This window comes from Andrographis paniculata, unplaced genomic scaffold (assembly GCF_009805555.1).
Source record: "Andrographis paniculata isolate CXL003 unplaced genomic scaffold, ASM980555v1 Contig30END, whole genome shotgun sequence".
NCBI lineage: Eukaryota > Viridiplantae > Streptophyta > Magnoliopsida > Lamiales > Acanthaceae > Andrographis > Andrographis paniculata.
In genome coordinates this window covers 1,122,419-1,137,294 of record NW_026137563.1, presented here as the reverse complement: position 1 = coordinate 1,137,294, position 14,876 = coordinate 1,122,419, and the positions used below count along the sequence as shown (strand labels likewise).

Genomic DNA, 14,876 nt, shown 5'->3' with positions numbered 1-14,876 from the left:
CATTTTATACAATATAGCTAAAATGTGTATATAATAATTTTTGTAGTGCACATGCATTTTGAGATTGTTGATGTAATTTTTCAACAAAAATAAAGTAAAATTCAAAGATATAGAAAATATCCTTAAACTTGATTAATTAGTGCTTGAGATTATGAATCTCTAAACACTGTATGGTACAGAAAATAAACTGGAAAATAAAAGACTGAAATTTAAAGTGGTGATCCCCAAATCTGACTTTGCTTTGTTGAAGTTGATTGAAGATGCCTTTTCAGAATAAATCTGAATCCTTAAATAACCTTTGAAGAAAACGGTTTGAACCGCCGTCTGGTCGGTTACAGCAACCGCTGTCAACCGACCACCAATTTCTCCTCTATTGACACGTATTACAACTTCCTTCAACCGTTCCCACCAGTCACAGAACTCAGACCTGCCTCTTACCCGACCTGCCTGTCCACTGCCAAATTTCTTTTGCCCGACTTCGTCCTTCGCCCGACCTGCTTCTTCGCCCGACCTCACTTGGCCGACCTCCGCATCAGCCGCCCTCCGTCTTTGACACTTGGCCGACCTCCGCATCAGCCGCCCTCCGTCTTTGACCGAAGACCTCCGCGTCTGTCCGTACCTCTTCCTTGCCCGACCTTCCTCTTGACAGACCTCCGCGTCTGCCCGACCTTCCTCTTGACAGACCTCCGCGTCTGCCCGACTTCGCCTTCCATCCGATCTACGGTTTACCCGACTTGGGTACACCTTTTTTTTTAGACTCCGCCCGACCTTTCTTCCTTTTCCCGACCTTTATTCTGCCCGACCTCCAGACCTTTTGGCTTTCATTCAGACCCTACCCAGAATCCTACTGCCACTTACTATTATTATTATTTTTTGTGCTTAACAGAGATTTTTCTCACGAAAGAGATCGTATGTATCTAATTTTAAAATAAAATTAAATCAAATGAAACGTGAAGAAGAATATGAAGTGTCAGATATGGCATTCCATGTCGGATTAAAATAACTAATAAAAATTATTTTAGATTAAAATTAAAATAACTAAATAGTTTAATTAAAATTTAAAAAATATAAATTTTTAAATATGATTAAAATGTATAATTGTATTTTCAAAAAAAAAGAACAAATTACGTGGGACAGAAGAAAATAAAAATAATTGAAAAATTAAGTGAGACGAATGAAATATACTTCATCTGGGATTGTCCCAGATACCATGTTCACGTTGCCGTTTCTGTCCGTCTCACATACCATGTCACTTTCTTTTTTAAAAAAAATGATTATACATTTTAATCTCATTTAAAACTTTTTAATTTTATTTTTCATTTTAATTAAACTAATTAGTTATTTTAATCTTAATTTATAATTATTTATATTATAGAATAATTATTTTTACTAACACATTTTTAATTATCTACTAATTATACCCCTCCTAAAATATCGTGTAGCAGACACAGTATCTAGGACGGAGAGAATATATTTTTATTACGCATCTGTTTTGTTTATGATAAAAGTATGTGTTATTTATTTATATTACTCTATGTATTTATAAGAATACGTCACACATTAAAATTAACTGTTATATTAACGCATACTCTCTATTTTATGTAGTAATCTCACCAACAGTGCTTTTCGAGGCGGTAATCTCCTCTCCTCATAAGGTTTTCGACTCGCCTATAAAGTAAGAGGTAATTGAAGAGATAAACTAGAATCAAAGAATATCATTTTTTTATTAACACTATAGCCGCCATAATAAAATATTGAAATAATTATAATATAATTAATGTGAACAGAGGGACGATATAAATTGAATGGCCATAGCAATACAGCTAGCATCTTCGTACATTCACGTCAACGGCATAAATAAAATTTTTAGGTTACAATCGTACAATTAGTAAATAATTAAAAATATATTAATAAAAATAATTATAAATTAAGATAATTAATTAATTTAATTAAATTAAAAAATTTAAAATAAGTTTAAAATATCTATTTTTTTTTAAAAAAAAATACAAAATAAATAGAACCGATAGAAAAAAAAAATGGCATAGTAAATAGTACGAAAAGAGTATCATTAAAATACTGTTTAAATAAAATACTTAAATCAATGGTTTTGTATATATAATGTGATTTTTTTTTCAGTGAAACAAAAAAGAAACAATATATATTATTGTAAAGAAATAATGAAAATATATGCACAACCAAACTTCCAATTTTGAACAAGCAATATTCAACTAGATAATGGTTGCTTTCTTATCATAAACAGAATTCTACCTGCACCACAATTTTTTTATAAAATGCCTACAAAGTTATCCTTTTATATATATATATTGAAAGATTCAATCAACCAGCTATGTTATTTAATTCAAATGTCGTTACCTTTATATCATACAATACTAGTAGGGTTAATTTAGTCTTTTTATCTTTATTTATATTTTATACTAATATAATACTAATATTTTTAAAATCCTATGAAAAAAAACAAATAAATATATAGATATGAAAGATAAGAAATATTATTTTAAAAGTAATAGCAAATTGAATGAACATAAATATTTGGTTTAATGTAACTAAAAGCACGAATTCCCTCTCATACTATCAAATTATTTGAAAACAACGTAATAGTTTTTTTTTTTTTTTTTTTTAATTATGTAGAAATTCGTATCTACTATTTTTCAAAAATATTTTGAGTAAATCTTTAGCTGAACCTAACACAACTTGTAAACTAAATATTACACTAAGCAAATACTGTGTGATAGACAAGATTCGACTCACATATTTTTTTATTTTTTATTTTTGACAACAGAAATCCGCAGCCGGCACTTCAAAGGGCAGAATTTTAACTTATTTTAATGTGGTTTGAAGTCTATTTTAAGTGGGGCTAAGCCATGTGGCATGGGGGTATCAATTTTTGAAGCAATCTTTTCGATAACCACTACAAACTAAATATTGACGACTCCCAACACCTTAGTGGATAAATCTATTTATTTATTTATGTAACTTCTAAAATCTTTTATGGCCTCATTTTAGTGAAAGTTCCAAAATAAAAATAAGTTTCATAAGTAAAAACAAGTTTGGTTACTTCAACTAGAAACTTATACCCACCCCACTAATTTTTATGGGTCATTTAGGCAGTGTGACAATCCTCCATTCCATCAATTTAATAATTATTTACAGTTTCAACAACCAAAACTCACTAATTTCCCCATTATTACATTCAAAAGCCAATATTAATATGCCAACTATTTTATTCTTCTTGATTTATGTGATTTTTCTCAACTAATGTGTCAACATTTTATAGTTTGGTAAAATTTAAAAGATATTGATAAATTTGTAAAATAAAAAAGTTATTCACTAAACAAGCTTGAACTTTTTTTTTTTTAAAAATCCTTAAATAATACTCCCTCCTCCGTTCACTTACAATGTTTACATATTTTTATTTTAGAACATCCAATTACAAAGTTAACATTGCATTAAATACCTTACATTTTTTTCACAAATACCCTTACTTTACATCACATCATTACTTTTACACAAAAAAAATAAAAGCAAAAATGTCATTACACTATTTTTAACTACTCACTATAATTAAAATACTATTATTTCCTAAGCACTGCACTAAAAATAAATATAAATATTGTAAATGGACGAAGGAAATATTTATTAATAAAATAAATTAATATTTTTAATATTAAACAATCTGAAAATGTTTTAAAATATAAAAATAGTAATTTATAAATATATGTTTATTCACCTTATTTTTTAAAAATAAATAAACAAACTGAAATGTTTGGTGCATTTATTTATTTATTTATTTCATTAAAAGCTTTGTTGGAACGTACACCAACCCCCCACTTCACACTTCTCTGTAAATAATACTACAAAGCATTTATTGTGAGTTGTTACACTAAATTTAAATATCTATCCTATTTGTAATAATAATAACAATAAAATAAATTCAATTTGAATTATTAAATACAATCTGTTCTACCTGTGAAGTAAAAGCTCCGTTCCACCAAAGTCGAGGGGCAAAATGGTAAATCAATAATGTTTGGTGAAGTTTGCAGAAATATTGCACTGTTTTTTTTGAATAAATCCAAAAAATTGATCCGACGGTTCAGATTTAAAGGAGGCGTAAATACACAAAACGGAAAAAACAAAAATAAGAGTGATGTAATGGAAGTGGGATTAATGATGGGCCAGTGTCGCCGTGGGCCCACTCTTCAATTTTATTACTGACTATTATTATTATTATTATTATTATTATTTAAATAGTGGAGTTGTACTTTTGGGAATTTACTCTTTCGTTTCACATTTCAGTTGTACGTCGAAATAAAAAAAAATTATTGTTATCATTATTATTTAAAATAATACAATAAAAAATAAATAAAATTTATTTAGAAATTTTGGTTCATAATAAATTTAATTTGAAGTGTAGGTGTGACAGTGTAAGTAAGTAGGAATTACAAGGCATGTAGTAAAATAGCATCATGAGACATGAAATATGTAAAAGCGTCATCATCTGTCATCATTCCTCGCACTTTTATCCACGCCGATTTATATATAAATAGAAATTAGAAAGGGCGTGAATGTCTGTCTTTTTGTTTATTTTAATTTAATGATTGATTTTCATATAATAACAATTTTTATTATTATTATTATTATTATTATTATTATTATTATTATTATTTTTAAAATAAAGTGGATCAGAAATATTCCTTCTTTCTTTATATATTTATATAAATTTTTCTTTGTATTATTAAAGTAAAAAAAAAAAAAAAAAAGGGTATAAATTTGTACGGTTTGATTTGAAACATAATAAAAATTTGGAGGCTCCCATGTGTGATTGATTGTGTGTTTGAGAAACAATTTTTTTAAAGAGCTTTTTAGCTTATTCAATAGCTTTTAACTGTTTGATCAGTCAAAAAACTAATTTAGGTATTTGATAAATTAGCTTTTTGAAAGAAATTTTTAGACCAAAAAGCTAATTTCTGAAAAGTTCATCTACCCAACATTTTGAAAGAATTTTTTATTTTAATTTTGATTATTCTTTATTTACCCTTAAAACTTAATTATTTATTTTATACATATAAATATATTTTCATAGCAGTATTTATTAATTATTTTTAATATATTTAATTTATTAAATTATATTTTTATTTTTGTAAATTTAAAATAATTACTATTAATAATTATTGCGTATAAATTATTTTATTTGTAAAATATATAAATTTTAAAAATTAAATTAACTAGAAAAAACTAAAGTTATTTATTTATTTATATATTAAACCAATAATTAACGTAATAAAAATATTAACGAAAGATTTATTATTTTATATTTTACATAATTTCAATAAAAAATTATCATTTTTTAGTATAAATAATTTTCTCAAATTTAATTAATAAAAACAAAAAAAAATATTTTATAATATTTTTATAATTTTCAATAATTAATAGCAAAAATTATCATAAATTTTAAAAAAATGAACAAAATTAAATATTTTTAAAAAATAACATATCAATTCCTTAATAGTTATTTATGTATAAATAGCTAATGTCAAACAGTTATTTTACCAAACACTTTAATATAATTTGCTAATTGAATCAACTAGTCAAATCAGCTAATTGAATCAACTAACACCTAACAATTAAAAGTTATCGTCTAATTATCAAACACGTGTTATTTATTTTTTATTTGGCTGAGTTAATAATGAATATTGTTCATTAAATTGTGATAGTATTAGTTGTTCCATGTTTAGGTCCAAATTAGAGATATGTAATTGTGGGAATAAATAAATAAATAAATAAAAATCAACGGGAGACCTACAAACAATTTATTGGGGGATATATATACTATAATATACATTATAATACTCCCCAATTCCACATAATTTGTTCATATTTTCTATTTTTGTTCGTTCCATATAACTTGTCTTTTCTATTTTGGAAATATAATTATACACTTTAATCGCATTTTAAATTTTATAATTTTTAAAATTTTAATTAAACTATTTACTTATCTTAATCTTAATTTATAATTATTTTTACTAAATATTTCGTAATTACTTACTAATTATATTTTATCTAAATTCCTGCGTCTACGGTAATACATCCGTATTACATAGGACGGAGCGAGTAGTTAAAATAATTTTGAAAAGAGACAAATCAAAGAAGTGTGTGTCAGAAATATGAACGAGACAAGACATCATTACTACTCAACATTTAATTTAATTAACATGAGATTTCTATAGTTATTTCTGTTGTTATTGTTTATAAATAATACTCCTATTTTTTTATATAAAAATATTAAATTAAAGATATTTTTATTTGACAAAATAGTATAACAAATATTTTATTCTACTATATTAAAAAAATTTCCAACCCCAGAACACTAATACTATTAATTATTATATCCCCAAAAATAATTTGATAAAAATATCGAATTTAGTACAAGTGTGACTTAGGGGTGAAATTTCATCTCCCATAATAAATTGGGTTGCAACTTGTGACATAAAACCAAAAAAACCTTTTTTTTTTTTTTTTTTGTCATAATAATGAATTAAATAATTAAACACAATTTGCACTCTTGGAAAGGGAATAATGGCCAACGGCGCAGACACGTTGCGGCATGGCTAATAATATTAATTTAATATTCTTAAATATTTATTTAAATAATACTCCCTTCGTCCCAGATACTATGTCCACGTTGTCGTTTCTGTCCGTTCCACATACTATGTCATTTTATTTTTTTGAAAAATGATTACACACTTTAATCTCATTTTAATTTTTTTTTTTTTTAATTTTAATTAAATTAATTAGTTATCTTAATCTTAATTTATAATTATTTATATTATAAGATAATTATTTTCACTAATATATTTTTAATTATCTACTAATTACACTATTTCTAAAATACCGTGTCTACAGTGTAGCAGACTGGGATGGAGGGAGTAATACTATAATTTATTTGTACGATAAAGTTATATAAATAAAAAGAAAAAAAAAAAAAACTACAGTATTATATTTGTAGGGTTCTGAATACGAGAGCATGTGTGCGTATGTCCAATCCCACTCTATAAAACCCTAAACCATGACCTATATATAATACTAATAATAATCTTAATTTAAAGTGTGTATGAATTATTTAATTAGTTAGTTAATTAATTTAAAAATTCCTTTTTGCTTTTCTTGTAACTAATTTATTAATTTGAGTTTGTTACTATTATTTGCCTTTTTAATTGACTTATAAGTTTATTGCCTTTATACGATAACCCTAAAATTATATTGACAAGCACTGTGCCAAATGAACCAAATTTAATACATTTAAAGTATGCATGAAAAATATTTCTATATACATAGAGGGACATAGTCAAGAATGAAAAGTAAATGAAATTGGTGTAAAGTGTGACAAGGAATGCTGAGATTATTATTGAATATTATTTTTATTTTTATTATTGAATATTATTACTCCCTCCGTCTCATTGGAAGGGTGACATTTGGTTTTTGAAAGTAGATTTTTGTAGTAAAAAAGACAAAAATACCTCTATGAGTATGATATAATATAAAAGTAATAACATTTTTGTGTAGTATATTGTAAGTTGAAAGGATATTTATTATGTTAGGTAGGTAGTACCATTACTAGAAAAAAGGTTGATAATTGCGGAAATTTGTCGCAAATTTTAATCTGTGACAATTAAAAGTCACGGAAAGTAATTTCGTGACAAATTTATGTCATAACTTTTTGTTTTGACTATTTCGTAAATAATATTTGCAGAAAAAACTACAAACAACTTTATGTGACTATTTAAAGTAATGGCTTGTGTAACGAAAATGTCCAAGATATTTCTACTCCGTGTCTTTTGATTATTTCGTCACAAAAATTGTCACGAAATTTTTTCTTGACTATTTTAAGATGCGGCAAGAATAATCAAAATATTTTCAACATTTTAAATTATTACAGATATTGTCGTAGTATAATTTTTGTGACTTTTTAAAATCAAATGTCATAATATAAGTAACGAAAATAACTATAAATTTTTCTTATTATTGTTTGTAGCTATTCAAAGTAATAACAAAATAATAAAATCATCTTCAATATCTTTATTCAATATCGTTCCTAGCTATTCAATTTTTTTAAAAAAATTCATGATGATATATTATATAAATATGTATATATTTTTAAAAGATAAATTTATAATCAATAATATTTATATAGTTAAAATATAATAACAAACAAAAAGTAATACTTTATAGTAGATAGCTAAGTTGGCATTACAGGTCGTGTAAGTCTTTAATAACTATAAGGTCACTAGTTCGAAACCCTTCGACTTTCAGATTAAATTAAAAAATAACTATAAGGTCATTGGTTGTGGTACGAAGTAATTCCGAAAAAAAATAATCGTGTGTGGTTGCATTGAATACAAATTATATTATAATTTTTTTTTTCAAAAAATTTCAAAAATATAAAAATCACGGAATTGTTACAACTTTCGTTAATATAAAGTCACAGAGGTGTAATGGTATTATTTTGTAATTTATTGTCACGAAAATGTCACAATTATAAAATATTTACGAAATTTTGTTGCAGCTGCTGTTGCTATATAAAGTCACGGACATGTCATAGTATTATTCTATAACTTATTGTCACAGAAATGTCACCACTTAAAAAAAGTCACCAGCAAAATTCAACGGAAATGGTTCCGTATATTTTTCCGTGACTTTTTAGTAAAAAATCATCAATTTGTACTAAAACCGTGACTTTTTTTACCGCAGCTATAGCCTAATTTTCTGGTAGTGTACAATTACTAAATTAGAAACTAGTAACCTTATTTTGACACGGACGAAAATAGAAAATAGTAACCTTTTAATGGGACGGAAGGAGTACTATAAAATTGTAGTGATACATAGATAAATATATATATGTGGGGGTAATGATTATTTTGAACATGCTTAGGGATTTGAGTTCCAATCATTGTATTGCTCTCTAAACTAATATCATATCTCACTTCATCAATTTATTTATTTTTATATTATTATTATTATTATGAAAGAGAAAGCATCCAAGACATAGTTGTGCATGCCAGCCTGCTGCATTTTATGTCACATTTCTCCTCAGTAAAAATTAAAATCACACACACATATTCAAGACATTAGTAAATCAGATATAATATAATTGATGCATCACAATAAATAAACAACAATAATAATACAATGATTGAAAAAATATATATATATATTTGATTATTTAAAAAATTAGATTGAGGCATGCATGCTTTTGATTTCAAAGTTGAAATACATGTAAATTTAATGTGAATAGTCAGATTCATAATTAGCAATTCATTATTGCTACTATGCTTAACTGCAAAGGAATTTTGAAATTCTTGCATGCCAAATTTTCCCATCATAATCTCTCTCTATATATATGATATATCTAGAGAGAGAGAGAGAGAGAGAGAGCACACCTTGGGGGCATGCTATTATTGCTTCCTTTCTAGAAGAATATAAACAAATCATTCATAATAATAAAAAAAAAAAAATTAAAATTAATATACATTCTCTCACAATTATGTAAATCAATTAGTTAAAATATAATACACTAGAATACATTCTAAATCAATTAGAACATAATGACAATATGACACACCTCATGAAGTTTCTTAATAATGAGGAACTAATAATATATATATATATATCTATCTATATGCATAAACATCTTTTAAATTGGGCTCAAGCCCATCATCAAAAGCCCAATATCATTTTGGGCCAACCGCTTCGAACCACCGATATATTAATTAGGGTCGGGATCTCTTGGGCTTGTTCTTGATATTACTAATATCCTCCAAGCACTTCAAAACATGGCTCATATCCGGCCTACGTTTGGGGTCGGGCTCGAGACAATTTAAGATCAACTTCGCCATTTTATACGCCCCTCTCGACGGATACAGCCCATTCAACCGCAAATCCATCACCAAATTTAAACCCTTTTTGCTCGGAAGCAACGGTTTGGCCCAATCCACCAAATTCACTTCCCCGCCGGGCCGATCAAAGTCCACTACTCGGCGGCCCGTCATCATCTCTAATAACAACACTCCAAAGCTGTACACGTCGCTCTTCACGTACAAATGGCCTGCAAAATTAACCATAAAGATTTGTCATCAACAAAAATTGAAATTGATATTAAAATTAATAATTAGTTAACTAATCCAATCTTCATAAAATGAAATGAACAAATAATGACCTGTAGCAACATATTCAGGGGCTGCATAGCCAAAGGTCCCAACAATTTGGGTTGTTACATGTGAATTCCCAACTGCTGGGCCCAACTTTGCAAGACCAAAGTCAGACATTTTTGCATTGAAATCCTACAAAGTAGCAATAATTATATATTATTATAATTGTAAAATAAAATTCTTTTTTTTTTTATTTATTATTATTGGTCGATATAAAAATAAATAAATAGTACTATTATGTACCAGGTCAAGCAAAATGTTGGAGGCCTTGAAATCTCTGTAGATGACATTTTCTTGGCCAGTGGAGTGCAGAACAGAAAGCCCAGTTGCTGCTCCTAGGGCTATTTTAATTCTTGTATCCCATGGAATAATTGCCTCATCTGTTACATATAAATTAATTGATATTAAAATAAATTGTTATAATAACAATAATAATATTGTCAAATTAATTAAATACCATTGAAGAGATGGTCAGCCAAGTTGCCACCCTCCATGAATTCATAGACCAGCAGGTATTGCTTCTCCTCCCAACACAAACCCAATAATTTCACCAAATTTGGGTGCTTAAATTTCCCCAAGAATTTCACTTCTGCCTGCAAAAATTGCATTTTAAGCCTAATAAAAAAAAAATAAAAAAATAATAGTAATAAGTGAAATGACGAGAATGACCTTCCACTCCTTGAGGCCCTGTTCGCCGTGGGGATTGGATTTCTTGATGGCGACGGCGATGGCATTGGGATGGCCGGCCTTCGACGGCGCGTGAGTCGTCTTGTCGATGTATCCTTTGTAGACCTTCCCGAATCCGCCCTCTCCCACCACCGACTCCTCCGGAAAGTCTCCCGTCGCGCTCCTCAGCTCCGCCAGGCTGAATATTTTCAGTCTTCGACTCGGACTCGCCGGCGTCGTTATTCCGCCGTCGACCGTAGGCTCGCCGGAAAAGGTTTGGGGAACGCTCACTGCAAATAACACAACAAGCTCTTCACTTGTAAGAAGGATTAATAAAGAATGAATGAATGAAATTACGTACCGGGAGTGGTGGGAGACGGAGTAAAGCAGCAATTTCCCATATCTGGGTCGGGTCTGGATTCGGATTCGGATCCGGGTGTGGGTAGTGTTGAAAGCTGTGGCGATGAAGAAGAAACAGTGGTGATTAGTGATTACTGATTACAGAACAACATTCGTACATACATAAATACATAAACAAAATAGAGATCTGTATATGTTTTTATTTATCAAAAGTCGCGGTTTGAATCAGTCACGTTTTTAATTAATGCAGGTTCTACGATTTTTCCCAACTTCGACTTTGTCAAACTTTCACCTTTTTTTTCTTCATACTTTATACTAATTTATATAATCTATAGATTCTCGATTAATAATCATAATATCTAACTAAAAGTGTTGACTCGTGTATTTATTTATTATATGAAATGTATGTTGAATAGTCATAGATAAGGTTGCCTGAAGTGAAATTGGTCCAAAGTTGTACGGACTGTAGACAATATGCTATTTAATTGTTGAGGATGGTAACATTTTTATGTATTTATTCCTTATGTTTTTATCCCGTCAAAATCTGTCACACTGTAGAAATTATGCTGAATTTATAATCCCAATATACAATAATAATGTATATAATAATCTTTGCAGTTGATCATGAAGATCATAAAACAAAATATTGCTTTGCTTCATATACCAAACCCACATCTTCAATCTTCCCAAAAAACAAAATTACACATAAACAAAAACCCCAAAGCAAAAAAAGAAAAACGTTAGCAACGACATTTTCGACGATCATTTACAAAAGACCAGGAAATATTTGCCAGAAAACAGAACGAACACAGACTCCTCCGGCGATGTTTCCGGCGCAGCGCACAGTCAACTCTCTATATACCGCCTTCTTACACTTAGCGCTGCCCGAAAGAGTATAAAACCTCAGCTCGGCGCGTTATCGACCTTCTCATGTCCTCTCGATTCAGATTTCACAACGTCCAGTTGAGATGGCGAAGATGATGTCCGGCTATGAGATCTGCCGCTTCTCTGAGCATCCTCAGCTTGAGACGCTAAGTATTCGAGTGCCGACACGATATCTCCGATCAGGGGGCGAAAACTCGCCTGCTCCTGAATACACATCGAAGTTATCGCAATCGCATGGTGAAGGCTCCGCGCCGAAAACCGTCCCAGCCGAGGGTCGACTATCTGAACAAATTTTCGCCGGTCCTTCAAAAAAGGTCGACACTGCACAAAATTACACCTATCAGTAGCTAAAAAATACTATCAAAAGTGTTCGAATCCAATATCGTATTTTATCGATCTATCGCTGCCCAAGTTCTCACCCACGCAACGAGATTTTGCTCTCCCGGCATCCTAGCGTTGTCGATAGCCTTGCGACCGGTAATCAGCTCGAGAAGAACGACGCCAAAGCTATAGATATCAGATTTGAGAGTAAGCTTGCCACTCATGGCATATTCCGGGGCACAGTATCCGTAAGTTCCCATCACTCGAGTCGAAACGTGAGTGTTGTCGCCAACAGGTCCCAGTTTGGCAAGTCCGAAATCAGACAATTTTGCGTTGAAATCGTCGTCCAACAATATGTTGGATGATTTCAGATCGCGGTAGATGACGGGTGGATTAGTTTTGCAATGAAGATATTCGAGTCCCCGAGCAGCACCGACAGCGATCTTCAGCCTCGTGCACCAACTCAACGGCTTCATATTCATCCCTACGTTTGACAACGGCAACAAAATATCGCATTATCTTGTAATTCGACAAATTCGTTATCTTAACAAAAGCACGCTAATCGAACGGTAAAATTCATTACCAAAGAGATGATTTTCAAGACTGCCCATCGGCATGAACTCGTAAACGAGGAGCCTCTGATCGCCGTCTGTACAATATCCGATCAAATTCACAAGATTCGGATGGTGCAACAAACTGAGCATAAGAACTTCGACTATAAATTCTTGAGTCCCTTGAAGGCCTTCAAGATTAAGCCGCTTCACAGCAACAATCTGAATCACGAAAAGATGTTTCCTAACCGCGGCACAAAACATATAATTCACTAGAATCCGAGCTAATCTTCTAACTTCTCCAAAAATCAATTCCATTTCAAGAAAATTCGAAAATGCAGAGCTCACCAAGCCAGATTCTAGGCGACCTTTGTAAACACATCCAAATCCACCCGAACCAATCAAATTAACCTCCCTAAAGTTCTGCGTCGCCATTGCAAGCTCCTTAAACGTGAAGCCTCGCGCCACATTACCCTTGCGGATATTATTCCCTTCATTGCCTTTAGCTCTCACGGATCCCGCCCTCTTCCCATTCTCTACACAATTAATCACGGCGCAACCGGAAAAAGCATAAAGATCAATCCTTTTTGCACAACCACGAGTCTCCAAAAAGATTCAAACATCACCATTTTATCATTCTTACCACTGCCATTGGCATTCGCCTTTCTTTTCCCACCAACTGCACACCGAATTAAATCACCATTGATTCGAATTCGAACAAACAGAGAGTGTTAGTTACTAACCAAATGAAATGCAATGCAACCATGGCGAAAACTACAAAGAACAAACAATGCATGGAATGAATGAAAAAGACCTGAGGATTTAATGGATCTTGGGGCTATTTTGTCATCACAATCCCTCGCATCCTTATTTCCAGGGCTCATACAAGAAAAACATCCCATTTCTGTACTCCCAAATCGATTTTTTTTTCCTCAAATAAGAGCAGAATTCAAAGAGACAAGAAGATGCCCCAATAAATTAAGCTCAGCTATCCCAAATCCATCGCCACTACCATTCATCAACAGCACAAATATAATGGCAACCAAATCCAAATCCCAACAAAAAAACAAAAAGGTAAGAAATCAAGAAATCAAGAAATAAGAGATCTCTACTACGCCCTCGTACCCATAGATCTGTACCAAACAGAAATTGACCACAAAACCCAAAAGCAAAAGACACTTAACAACAGCAAGAAGTTATATTCGTCTCCCAAAAACAAACAAAAATCATTCAAAAAACATTGCTTCTTTCTAGGAACAAAAAGAAGCAGCTTTAAACTAAGAAGTGAAAAATTAAACACAAGCCCGCGATTAAACAATGAAATCCTTAAATCGAACTCCTATTTCCCCTTTTTCTTTCTCTTCTTCACATCTTCATGAGATGTTGTTAGTGCGAGCAGCAAGCAGTGTAGTGTAGTGTGTGTGGGCCTTTTGGGGGAAAGCAGGAGCAATTAAAGCATTCAGACGATTGTTGCAGGTCACTCTCATTCACAGCTAGCATTTAAACGTTTGGGGTGACGACCGAATTCAGAATTCCCCTTTTCTTTATTTATTTATATTTTAGGGTTTCTGAAATAGCCCTTGATTCTTGGATTAATTTCGCTAATTACACTCCCTTTTCTTAATCTCCTCGACCCGATTCTGGAATCTTGATGATGCTGCTGTTAGGGGATTTTTTTATTGATTTGTTTTTGGTGGATTTATGACAGAATAAAGTGAGTTCGATTTGAATTTAGATTTGGTAGGAAAAAAGGCATTCATTCGATTTGGGATTGGTGCACATTATATAAGAAAAATTAATACTGTTGTTATTATTGTTTGGGACTTTTGGATCTACTGTAGATTTGAGGTCATGTAATTTTTTTAAAAAA

At 30.6% G+C, this 14,876-nt stretch overlaps 2 protein-coding genes across 2 annotated transcripts; both read right to left on the bottom strand.

The window, feature by feature from the left end:
• Positions 1-9,574: 9,574 nt before the first annotated feature.
• LOC127246264 (probable serine/threonine-protein kinase CST) lies at positions 9,575-11,429 on the bottom strand. Its single transcript, XM_051267523.1, has 6 exons — positions 11,251-11,429; positions 10,893-11,179; positions 10,681-10,816; positions 10,467-10,603; positions 10,232-10,355; positions 9,575-10,120 (listed from the first exon to the last, which is right to left on the bottom strand). The coding sequence occupies exons 1-6, from the start codon at positions 11,288-11,290 to the stop codon at positions 9,786-9,788; spliced, it is 1,059 nt and encodes a 352-aa protein (XP_051123480.1). The 5' UTR covers positions 11,291-11,429; the 3' UTR covers positions 9,575-9,785.
• Positions 11,430-11,835: 406 nt separating this feature from the next.
• LOC127246922 (probable serine/threonine-protein kinase PBL21) lies at positions 11,836-14,476 on the bottom strand. The gene is made up of 6 exons (XM_051268575.1): positions 13,821-14,476; positions 13,650-13,685; positions 13,355-13,542; positions 13,039-13,228; positions 12,554-12,939; positions 11,836-12,455 (listed from the first exon to the last, which is right to left on the bottom strand). The coding sequence occupies exons 1-6, from the start codon at positions 13,906-13,908 to the stop codon at positions 12,153-12,155; spliced, it is 1,191 nt and encodes a 396-aa protein (XP_051124532.1). The 5' UTR covers positions 13,909-14,476; the 3' UTR covers positions 11,836-12,152.
• Positions 14,477-14,876: the final 400 nt, after the last annotated feature.